At 41.2% G+C, this 12,884-nt stretch overlaps 1 protein-coding gene across 3 annotated transcripts in view; it reads left to right on the plus strand.

The window, feature by feature from the left end:
* Positions 1-12,884, plus strand: part of LOC114645594 (A disintegrin and metalloproteinase with thrombospondin motifs 14) — a 328,718-nt gene that overhangs the window by 234,794 nt on the left and 81,040 nt on the right. For all 3 annotated transcript variants that reach the window (XM_028793429.2, XM_051922924.1, XM_051922925.1), the window contains one exon: positions 1,782-1,887. In XM_028793429.2, the coding sequence (XP_028649262.2) occupies positions 1,782-1,887 (106 nt within the window). The remainder of the gene's footprint in view (positions 1-1,781; positions 1,888-12,884) is intronic.

A 12,884-nucleotide genomic window follows, 5' to 3' on the forward strand; every position in this document is an offset into this window, starting at 1 on the left:
TTAAAAAAAATACCTATACATAAAGATAAACACAGGCCCAAAAGTCTGAATAGTAACTTAATTTTATACTATGCATACAGTACATGCTTTGATTAAAGTGTACTCACATTTCACTTAGAGGCCTCTGGCAAGACTGCCTTTTGCTAGTCTGGGGTATCATTTGTGTCTTATGAGTCATGCATGCTTCTCTTACTCTGATATTTTATATTTTTAAAAATCATTATCACAGTTAAAAGTTCATAAGTGAAATACAACTATTTATAACAATGAGAAGTGTGTCTCCTCTGATATAATCAATAGCATAGAAGGTGACATTATTGCAGAAGCTTGATCATGGTGTGTCAATATGACATTTAAAATATGCTGTGAGAGCAACCATTATGCATCATTTAAAGAAACAGAAAAATAAGTTGTTGAAGTTTTACATTGACAGCGATGACCAGAAGTTAATAAAAAAATAATAAACATTGCAAAAGGAAAATATATGCTGAAAGAATGGATTCAAAAATATAGATATATGTAACTTAACTGGTTTATTTGTAATCTAACAAGCTAAAAATTCCATGAAGAAATGAACATTGAAGGTGAATGTGGACATTCATAAGCCTTGCTGTAGAAATTTTAAAAAGAGTTATGGTATAGAATCTCAAAAATCTGTGGTGAAAAAGCTGCTGCTGATCAGGAAACAGTTGAAAATTGTTTCACAATAGTATCTGAGATTATCTTTATGATGGCTGATGAGAGAGTACCAACAGGTACTAAGGAGAGATTGACTGTCCCTGGTTGTACCAGTGGTACAGACACATAACAGTTAAAATTAGCAGTGGCTAGAAAGAGACAACATCCAAGATGTCTGAAAAACGTATGCAATTTATTAGGCAAAAGAGAATACACTTGTAACTATAGAAGTCTTTGTGCCAGCAGTATGAGATCATTACAGATTAGCTGGATTAAAAAAGAAAATTAGAAAATTTTATGCTCCTGCACAACTGTTCTGTACACACCGTTATTTAACATCTTGTACACACTAATGCTTTCAGATTTTACCTTCCTGCAAAGTAACATTTAATGTAGGATTGTGACTAAATTATTATGCAACATATAAAGATCAATTATGAAGCCTTTTTTTAACTGTATGTTTGATTCAGTCAACAGAGGACTAAAACTCCCAAGTCTTGCAGAAACAGTGTAGTGTTATGGATTCTATATATCCAATTGACTAATACTTGGTACAAACTTTAGTCTGGAATGCTGTTCAATGAGGATGAACCTACAGATAAAGACTCTACAGTATTTCCTTTCACTAAAAAGAAGAAGGTGATGTTAGATCTTCATGCTTTCACCAAATATTTATCATCCATAGTGTGTGTTACAGGAAACATTCATTGAAAAAGTAATGAACACTGACAGTGATGCACCTGTTGCTGGAAAAAACTGTAAGTTGTAGCTGTGACTCATCACTTCAGAAATCTGATGGCAGTGATGTACATTCCTCACCATGGTTCTCATCTACAAGTAATGCAGAATTTTATTTTACAAATTAACCTTTTTCTCCTAACTTCTTTATTTATCATTGTCAATAATCATAGTGTTCATTTGTACCATTCCTGACTGTGAAAGGTTATGCATTTCTAAAACACAAGTGTTCCCTTTGATTTCAAAATTATTTGGAAGCCTGTATAAAATTTTATTCTTTGTGCTATTTTAATTTAATGTCTGCTTCCATAGCAGATATTAATTACAGTGTTCATCAAGATTTTCTATATTTGTATCTCACTCAGGTTATGCTCCTGTGACAGGAATGTGCCACCCTCTAAGAAGCTGCACCTTAAATCATGAAGATGGCTTTTCCTCAGCATTTGTAGTAGCTCATGAGACAGGTCATGTGTAAGTTTAAAATGTATTATATATCATAAAAACATTTTTGTAAGTTATTATTTGATCAAACTAATATGGTGACACCAACAGAAAAAGCTATGAGCTACAAGAGGATAAATGGTCTGAAACTGCCCGATATCTCGTTGTAGGTCAGGTAAACAAACAGAGAAAACACTTTTCCTTTAGTTCTTTGTATTTCTGGCCAGCAAATAAAAATCTCTTTTAACAAGCTTGATAATCCTTTTACTTCAGGTTGCTGTATTACTGCTTTACATGAAATGCTGAAAGTCTGTGCATATGGGGTCTGGTAAGATATAGAAGCAATATGTCCTTACAGAACAGTATAAAAATGATTTCATTGTTATGCTTATTTGTACAATTACAGTTCAGAGTTCTAAAATCCCTCCTGACTGAGGCCTGGCCAAGCAAGAATGCCCTACAATGTTAGCCCTGGTGTCTAGCTAGACATCACCTGAGCCTGACTAATCATTCACCTTCCTAGCTGTTTAGTAGTTGCAGATGAGGCCCATGCAATTACAGTATTATCATAAATTTCCTGTTGCAGTATTAAAGATTATAATTCAAATATATCATTTTGGTGTGTCTCTAACCTAGTCTATCTGCTGGTTGCTGAGACAATTAAATACTGTTTCATTTTTGATTAACTTTTTCTGTGTCTTTCTCTCTTAATCAAACATTGCTATAAACAATAGATGAAAAGTCAGTGCAGTCAGAAATGCAGTCATTTCAGTAAATGACACAGAAGGAGTTCAGATTCATTCATCTTAAATAACACTAAAAACTCTACTCTTAACCAATGTAGAGAGCCAATTAGTAATAAAAAGCCCATTATACAGTACTTCTTCATATTGATTAAAAAACAAGATTTAGTTATCACATTTAAACTATGGATAATGCAAAGTAACTTGTAGGACTTCCAAGTCTATAACTAAAAGGAAAATGTTTCTTGAAGTTATTATTGTATCAATATCTTCACCATTTATTGTTTGTATTTTAAATTTTGATGTGTATGTGGGCTAGTTGTTTTTCATTTTCTATTACAGTTATAATTTTTAAAGCTCTAAGTTATAAAGTTATCAGCTGCTCTTGAATTAATTAAATTATTATTTCAAATCCTCCTGTGAGGCAGATTGGTGTATACAGCTGAGTTTTTGAATTTGAAACAGCTACTAACCTGAAGAAACCCATCTATGGGTAAACAAATTAATTTCCTTGTAATGTGGTACATTTAACATGATTGTACAGAATAAAAACACAAGTCTTCCTCAATATACAGCAGTCTTTACTTAGGCTTTCATCTAACTTTTCTAAAGCCATGGGTGTTTCAGAATCTTTTGATTTTGCTAGAGTTGAGGCTTTAGGAAATAATGTTTTAACACTAGAATTACTAAAGCCTACGAAAAAACTCGTAATCCCGGCCCACCTTAAATCCATTCGAACCTCTTTGTCAGCAAGCAACCTGCTATCTCATCTGTGTTGGTGGGAGGATGGGAACGGTGCAAACGGATTTAAGGTGGGCCGGGATTACGAGTTTTTTCGTAGGCCTTGGTAATTCTAGTGTTAATTGCTGTATGTTCTCTTTTCTTTTCACAAATAGACATCCTTAAGCTAAATTAATAACCTCTTCTAAAGTATAATCAATATCATGGCTGGCCATTTCATCTTTTAAATGCTCAGAAAGGATTTATTAGTGTGTTGGGAATCAGCCAAAAATATCTTAAAATGTATAATATTTTCTCCCATTAAACTGTTGCCTTATTTTAATTGTAAAAGGACCCTTGCTGTTGCGGTTTTATACTTCTGGGAATCAACAACTAGTATTCTGTTGCTTAGTTTGTAATCTGTCAGAAACTGCTATTATTATTATTATTAAATAGAAAGCCGAATTTGCACACTGTTAAAATTTTTTGCAAATCATATTTGGAGTTAAGCATTTGAATCATTTTCAGTGGTAAGAACTTTTGTTGTAACCTTTTTTAATCTTTTCATAAAATGTTAGATCAGAAAGATTTAAAATAGATGCAGAATTATGGAGGGATACTTTTGTGACAAACAGAAAAGAACTCACGACAGAGCAGAGGTCAGTGCACTAAAGGACAAAAAACATTGGCTATCACATTGAGAAGACTAAATGAGCTTGACAAGTAAATATTAATATTAATAAATAAGTGGAAAAGTATGAATCTATTAAGTTAACATGGCAGCTGGTTTTCAGTTTAATAATGAATTAAACAAAGCATACTCTTATTTCCCTGTCTAGAACAAATATTAATTAAGGTTGCCAACATTTAAGGTAACACTAAAGCTGTAAAGAATTTTAATATGATGAATTAACCTTGCCAACATAAATATTTGAGTTTAATGTGATGTATTAAATGTTTTATTTATTTCAAAATGAAATCTTTTCCTGGGCTTTAACTTAGTAAAGATATCAATCACATTAATAGTACTGTACTGAGTAAACACTGCATCCAATCCTTTCTGTCCTCTACTATTATGGAATTAATGGCTCTAACTTTAACCACGTAGCCAGCCACAAGAATTACTGTTACACCTAAGCTATGTACTCTACAAAACCAGGAACTTACACAGAAATATTAATGAATCAATTTTCTGTTGTCCTTCTAATAATATTTCAGTTAGTTCTTTACTTACAGGCAAAGTTAACACTCACTTTTCAACCACAGAAGAAAATTTCCACTTCTCTGATATGATAAAGTATAAGCAACAGAGTAAAGAATAATACAGTAATATTATTTCAGATGGACTTAAAGTGGAGAAGGACAAACAAACTCCTAACTCTCTTCTTTTAAGTCAGTGGGTAACTGATGTTTTATACTATTTGAAATTGGAAAAATCAAATTCTCAGTTAGAGGATCTGTGCAGAACTTTTTCAAAACCTGGCAGGATCTGATCAATAATATTTTAGAATAAGCTCTTAAAACACTGAGGAAGTAGATTCTCTTCCCATTTCTTTTTCTTCTCCATTTATCTTTATCCGCCTATTAAACTCATCAATTTATTTATTTTTACAAGGTTTAAGTTTTACTCCGTTGGCCATGCTTGTGGGGAGCAGCCCGGACACAGACAGGTAGACATGATGGTTTCACCACACACACGTTTATTTACAATATTTACAGTATTATGGTGCACAATACCCAGTGCCGCAGCACCAATCACCCCTTCAGTCCTGGCCACACAACACAATGCCTTCACAGTCTCTGGTCCGCTTCCACTCCTGTCCACCGAGCTTCGTCCACTTCCACCCAACTCTTGCCATTGAATGGAGGGAGGCGGCCCCTTTTATACACCCCCAGATGGGCTCCAGGTGCTTCCCAACACTCTTCCGTCGACACTCCCCTGTGCGGCGGAAGTGCCGGCTGCGCAACCGGAAGGACTCCGGGTGTCCCTGCTCCTCTTCCCCCCAGCACTTCTGGGTGTGGGGGAAGTGCTGAGGTGCAGGGCTCCCAAGGCATTGGGGCGCCCCCTGACGGTGGCCACAGGCCCCTACAGGGTAACCGTGGCCCCCAAAGCAACCAGGGCGGTCGCCCCCTCGTGTTCTGGAGGAGGTACAAGCTCTCCTCCGGTCCTCCTAGGCATCCTGTGCCACAGTGCCCCATCGCCAGCGAAGACACGTCGGTCTGAGCGACACAACCCGTGAGGGCGGTTCAACCCCGAAGTGGGTCCTACACTTTGTCCAGGGTCCAATCCGGCACCCTGGAACTCTCTTCTTCGGCACTCACTTCTTCACGCCCCTCTGTTCTACGCCGTTCGCGCCTTCATAGCCTCCGCCGGTTGTGGGGCTGCCCCATCGCCAGCGAAGTGTCCTCCTGCCAGACGGTCCGTCCGATGAGGGCCGGCTTCCCACGAAGCAGGTCCTACTGCTCGTTCCGGGTCCGGTCCTGCATCACACAGAAACAAGGGGGCAGAGCCACTGCCTGGACACCCTTCCCTGGCGTCCCTCTGTGCCACGCACTGGCAGCGCTCCCCCCTCTGACGGGGAACCCGGAACATGCCTGTTCGGCACCCCCTCCGCGGGTTCCGTGTCCCGCCAGATGACGACATTGACGGGACCGCCTGCATTCCTTTTTTCTCCGCTGACTTTGGGGGAGTGGCCCTTCTCTGGACGTGCGCACCCAGCTGCACGTCCCTTCCTATTGGAGGAAACGGCATTCACCCCTCGATTCCTCCTATCACTCTGGGATGCCATGATGGTCTGAATCTCTTTATTGCATAAAAAGAGACTCCTTCCCGTCTGTGTCCCTGTAGAGCGACGTGAGACTGCCGCTGACTCGGGGCGTAGGGTGCTAGGACCTGGGGCACACAACAGCCCGTGTCCTGTCAGCCCTCTCGATGACTTTCCCCTCATCATGCGCACAGCACTCGGCACCGCATCCACTGTCGGAGATCCACCTACTTGGTTCCGTTCAGAAACATCCCGGGCCCCTTCGGTGGGATCTCCCTTTTCTTTTACGGGGACAGTCTCACTTACCTTCCCCGCCGCGTACCTCCGGCTGAAGACTCCAGCGCCGCGCCGATCCGCCCACTGTCGCAGTGTCATCACAGACGCGACCGCCTTCATCTCCAGCTCCTTCAATCCTTTGAGGAGGACGTGTACCACCTGGAACAGCGACTCAGCAGGCTGGAGGCACTCCTCCAGCTCATGCAGAGCCGCTAGCAAGCACAGATCATCAGTGGTTGCATTACTTTTTTGTCAGGCATATCCGCCGGCTGCTCTCTGAGGGGCCTTCCCACAGGCCCCGTCGGATCCTTCCTCGGCCCAGGATGGACATTCCTTGGGCCCGCCTCCATCCAATCATCGGCAGACACGCAAGACACACCGCCCAGTCCTGTGCCTGTCCCGTGGAGGGACTTCCGGTCCGCAGCCATTTTGGCTCTGTTTCCTCTTCTCCTGGTGCGGCAACGTGCTTTCGAGGAGCCGAGCAGCTGCTGCGGCCTGTCAAGCTGCAGCAACTCCTTCCTCGCAGCATCTCATGCTGCTGCCTCTGCGCCGACGACAGCCCGAGGCTCGGCATGCCGTTGCCACTGACGCGGACCCGGGCAGTCCCTGCCTGAAACACAGAATGTAAGTTTGCCCCCGCAGGGCCGATTGCCGTTGGGCAGGGCACTTACCTCCCGGGTTTTGTCTCTCCATGGCGCCGTGCTGCCGTCTTGCACGTCCTCAGCGACAGCATGCATGCTGGAGCCCGCTGCACTCCGGCAACCTCCATAGTCGTTTCCCCGCACCAGGGGAATATGGGTGTTTGGTGGACCGGTGGCGGTCCGTGAGGTGATTCGCTCACATGGGGTTGTGCAAGCGCCGCTCCCGCTGCGCGTGTGTGGTCTAACCTGCTGCTCCGGACTGCCCACAAAATTATTTGTTTGGGGTTCCTGCCTTGTAGCAGGCAGAGAGTCCCATCTGGGATGCCATTGTGGGGAACATCCCAGACACAGACAGGTAGACATGATGGTTTCACCACACACACGTTTATTTACAATATTTACAGTACTATGGCGCACAATACCCAGTGCCGCAGCACCAATCACCCCTTCAGTCCTGGCCACACAACACAATGCCTTCACAGTCTCTGGTCCGCCACCACTCCTCTCCACCGAGCTTTGTCCACTTCCACCTGACTCTTGCCATTGAATGGAGGGAGGCGGCCCCTTTTATACACCCCCAGATGGGCTCCAGGTGCTTCCTGACACTCTTCCGTCGACACTCCCCTGTGCGGCGGAAGTGCCGGCTACGCAACCGGAAGGACTCCGGGTGTCCCTGCTCCTCTTCCCCCCAGCACTTCTGGGTGTGGGGGAAGTGCTGAGGTCCAGGGCTCCCAAGGCATTGGGGCGCCCCCTGACGGTGGCCACGGGCCCCTACAGGGTTGAGCTTCCCAGCACTGTACCCGTGGCCCCCAAAGCAACCAGGGCGGTCGCCCCCTCGTGTTCTGGAGGAGGTACAAGTCCTCCTGTGGTCCTCCTGGGCATCCCGGCCAGGCATGAACCCCAGCCGGGTGCCAAAATATATACATATATATATAATAGTAAACAATAGCAAATTGAAATAGTAATTGATGCATAACTGATAAATTCAGGAAAATACTGGAAAAAAACACACACGTAAAGGTGGCAGCATGATAACAGTACAGTAAAAAGAGAATAATAGAATATTATAAACTAACTGAAATCAATGATAAGTTAACAAGTAAGTATACACCAAAACTAGTTTAGAGAAGTAGGAACTCAAAACATTTAAACACAGAAAAGATATTTAAAGAAGTGAAACAAAATTACTAATGGTAAAAGAGTGATATTAATGGATTGAAAACAAGCATAAACATCCATATTACTAACCGAGAATGGTAAACCGGATGGACGCAGGGACATCCGGCCATGGGCCGTAGCCGCAAAAGACGTACTGCGCAAGTGCCCCCACAAAACCCCCCTTCCAAGCAACGGAAACCGGATGCAAAGCAACGTAAAATAAGAAATGAGGCGCCCATAGCACACAGAAAAAAGGAGTCAGACGCGAAACGGAACACACACAAAGAAGAGAATTGAGACCCACGACACACAAATGAGACAACGCCCCCTAGCACAAAAAAAAAAAAAAAGAAGTCAGATGCGAGCGCCATACAAACCCATTGGACACAAAACGGGACAGACTACGGACATAGCACACGAAACATACACAAAAAGCAGGATTCGGACCCACAACCACACTAACATAAATAAGAAATGAGACACAAAGCACCATTACTAAACGAACCGTCCGTATTAAATATACGTCATCTGAACACATTCAAATTATGCAGCATAGGTTGATCTCATTACACTGATGCACTATTAACCGAACAGTGAGTGCGATCCTCCTTATTACTTATCCATATTTATAACGCTGAAGAACAAACAAGTCATGAATTCACGCTCACGGGTACAAAACGATACGGCTCGAGTGACGGGACCAAACACACGAACCCGCATGAAAAAAAACAATACATGTCGGTCGACTAACCGACATACAAAAACGGGCAAGGCTCAATACAAACAATGACCGCCGTAAACTGCAACGGGCTTCTCACACAGCACAGGCAAATCGATTACGGCTCCAGAATAGCACGTCCCAATTCTTGCACATACAACGACGCGCCTCTCAAACGGCACAGACAAAACATTCACGTGAAGGACATCAACGACAGACACCTGCTAAACGCTTGCGCCAGTTAGCTGACAACGCGTTCAATAAAGAGTCCACTATTCATGAAAATTCATTGGCATTAATGAATGTCATTTGCAATCATTGTCATTCACTTAACTTCCCTGAAGAAACAACTGGCAATACAAGTAATGAATTTACACGTTATTGTCAAAAGGGTCACATTTGACTGCCTCCTTTACATTCATATCCTGCATATCTACAGAAGCTTCTAACTGACGAAGTACCTGAAAGTAAAAACTTTATGAACTACATTACATCCTACAATAGTTCATTTGCTTTTGCATCTAATGGCATCCACTCACTTACTCAACACCATTGATAAACTTCTACAAACGTTGATGATTAATAATATTCCCTTTGGAGGAAAGGTACTTTTATTAGGAGGAGATTTTACACAGTGCTTAGCTATTGTTTCACATGTCATGCGCTCGGCTATTCTTCAGTCCACCTTAAAATACGCAGACAATTGGCATTGCTTTCAAAAGAGCTACGGAGATATTTCGAACAACATTCTCATTACACCAAATACCCCTTTTAACACAACGAACTATATTCTGTCCAAAAAATATTAATGTTGATCACATTAATAACCAGGTCATTTCATTACTTCCTGGAGTGGCACAGCTCGGACCCACGAACACACTAACATAAATAAGAAATGAGACACAAAGCCCCATTACTGAACGAACCGTCCGTATTAAATATACATCATCTGAACACATTCAAATTATGCAGCATAGGTCGATCTCATTACACTGATGCACTATTAACCGTTCAACCACAGAAAAGGCTCCATATTAACAGAGAGTACGATCCTCCTTATTACTTATCCATATTTCTAACGCTGAAGAACAAACAAGTCATGAATTCACGCTCACGGGTACAAAACGATACGGCTCGAGTGACGGGACCAAACACACGAACCCGCATGAAAAAAAACAATACATGTCGGACGACTAACCGACATACAAAAACGGGCAAGGCTCAATACAAACAATTAACGGCGTAAACTGCAACGGGCTTCTCACACAGCACAGGCAAATTGATTACGGCTCCAGAATAGCACGTCCCAATTCCTGCACATACAACGACGCGCCTCTCAAACGGCTCAGACAAAACATTCACGTGAAAGACATCAACGACAGACACCTGCTAAACGCTTGCGCCAGTTAGCTGACAACGCGTTTAATAATGAGTCCACTATTCATGAAAATTCATTGGGATTAATGAATGTCATTTGCAATCATTGTCATTCACTTAACTTCCCTGAAGAAACAACTGACAATACAAGTAATGAATTTACACGTTATTGTCAAAAGGGTCACATTTGACTGCCTCCTTTACATTCATATCCTGCATATCTACAGAAGCTTCTAACTGACGAAGTACCTGAGAGTAAAAACTTTATGAACTGCATTACATCCTACAATAGTTCATTTGCTTTTGCATCTAATGGCATCCAATCACTTACTCAACACCATTCATAAAATTCTACAAACGTTGATGAATAATAATATTCCCTTTGGAAGAAAGGTACTTTTATTAGGAGGAGATTTTACACAGTGCTTAGCTATTGTTCCACATGCCATGCGCTCGGCTATTCTTCAATCCACCTTAAAATACGCAGACAATTGGCATTGCTTTCAAAACAGTTACAGAGATATTTGGAACAACAATCTCATTACACCAAACACCCCTTTTAACACAACGAACTATATTATGTCCAAAAAATATTAATGTTGATCACATTAATAACCAGGTCATTTCATTACTTCCTGGAGTGGCACAGCTCTTTCTAAGCTCTGACAAAGTTGACTCTGATGACGACAATGACCATCTTAATTTCCCCTTAGAATATTTGAACACTATTAACCCAGCCGGATTACCACAACACAGTCTTAGCCTTAAAAATGGAACAATACTCATGCTATTAAGAAACCTTAACACTAAACAGGGTTTATGCAATGGTACACGTTTAGTCGTCAACACCATGCCACACAATGTTATTAAAGCAAAACTTCTTACAGAATCACATGCTAACAATACTGTTCTAATTCCTACAATTACCTTACAACTTCTGACCTGGAATTACCTTTTACACTTAAACGGCGACAGTTCCCCATTAGACCTGCCTTGACCATGACCATCAACAAATCACAAGGACAAACCATAGACAAAGTTAGCATCTACCTCTCTGAGCCCGTTTTTGGACATGGACAACTTTATTTGCTTCCTATATGCGTCATCTACACCTTCACACTATGCTATATCTCATTCATACATCACGCTCTTTGTAAATTCACAACACCAGGGGTTGGCGAGCGAAGCGAGCAGGCGGCGGAGCCCCCTAGTAAAGTTATAAACAAAGATCTTATATACAGAGAACTATAAATGACAGGATAACTAAACAGGGTAATAGTAAATACAAATAAAGACAGATGTATATATAGTTTCCAAAGATCACATATTGTTCATCTGAAGTTTAAATGTCCGTGAATTTCGCAAACAGCATGAGCTATTGAATATTTAAATTTTCAAGGAGGGAGCAGATTTCAAGGGCCAATCCCTATTCTTCAGGGCCACTTGTGAAAAATCATTAAAAAGAACAGGGAAAAAGAAGAAAAGTAAAAAGAATGTGTATAATGTGAAGGCACAAAAAGGAGAAAGAAAAGTAGAAATGTATACCTGTTGTAAGTAGGATAAATCTTACAAAAAAGTACTAATAGACCAATGGCATTAGACATGTAGGGATCTTAAACTGAACCAAAACAGAAAACAATTAATTAATCAATAACTACAGATGTTATAAGAAAATTAATATATAAATTAGATTTTGTGGCCAATAAAGAAAAGGAGGGCGGCACGGTGGCGCAGTGGGTAGCGCTGCTGCCTCGCAGTTGGGTGACCTGGGGACCTGGGTTCGATTCCCGGGTCCTCCCTGCGTGGAGTTTGCATGTTCTCCCCGTGTCTGCGTGGGTTTCCTCCCAAAATCCAAAGACATGCAGGTTAGGTGGATTGGCGATTCTAAATTGGCCCTAGTGTGTGCTTGGTGTGTTTGTGTGTGTCCTGCGGTGGGTTGGCACCCTGCCTGGGATTGGTTCCCTGCCTTGTGCCCTGTGTTGGCTGGGATTGGCTCCAGCAGACCCCCGTGACCCTGTTTGGATTCAGCGGGTTGGAAAATGGATGGATGGATAAAGAAAAGGAAAGAAAAAGTACAAAAAAAATGTTTATTTCTTAAAATAGATTATATTCTGATGTAGTATTATTATTATTCTTTACTGTGCTTGTTTCTTACCATCAGTATTAATTAACCTACTATACTCAGGCTTTGTTTTTTGAGACTGATTATTTCATGCTTGAACAAAATAAGTAAATTCTTTACATTTTGGGGCTTAAGCTGAATTTGAACTTTGGCTTATCAATACCTGTAGTCTTCTTATCACGAATGTAGTTCATTGCAAATTTTATAAAAAAGAAATAATATTTAAAATTTATAAAATATCATATGTCTGTTGTACTCTTTATACAGTTGGACAACATCACTACAATAGCCCAAGTTTATTATTCTTTCACTCAAAGAACAAATATACTGATTTTTCTTTTTTCTTAGTGCTGGTCACTGTGTAAGTTGTAGCACAAGTCTGTTCTTATATTTTTCTATGTATTTTCTATGTACAGTATATAGTTGTTTTTTTTCCTATTAACTTTTAGATAAGTAATGTGTGTAGTTAAAGCTTATTATGTATTGCAAGTTTTTCTAGGTAGAAAT

Source organism: Erpetoichthys calabaricus, chromosome 2 (assembly GCF_900747795.2).
Source record: "Erpetoichthys calabaricus chromosome 2, fErpCal1.3, whole genome shotgun sequence".
In the NCBI taxonomy this organism is placed as follows: domain Eukaryota; kingdom Metazoa; phylum Chordata; class Cladistia; order Polypteriformes; family Polypteridae; genus Erpetoichthys; species Erpetoichthys calabaricus.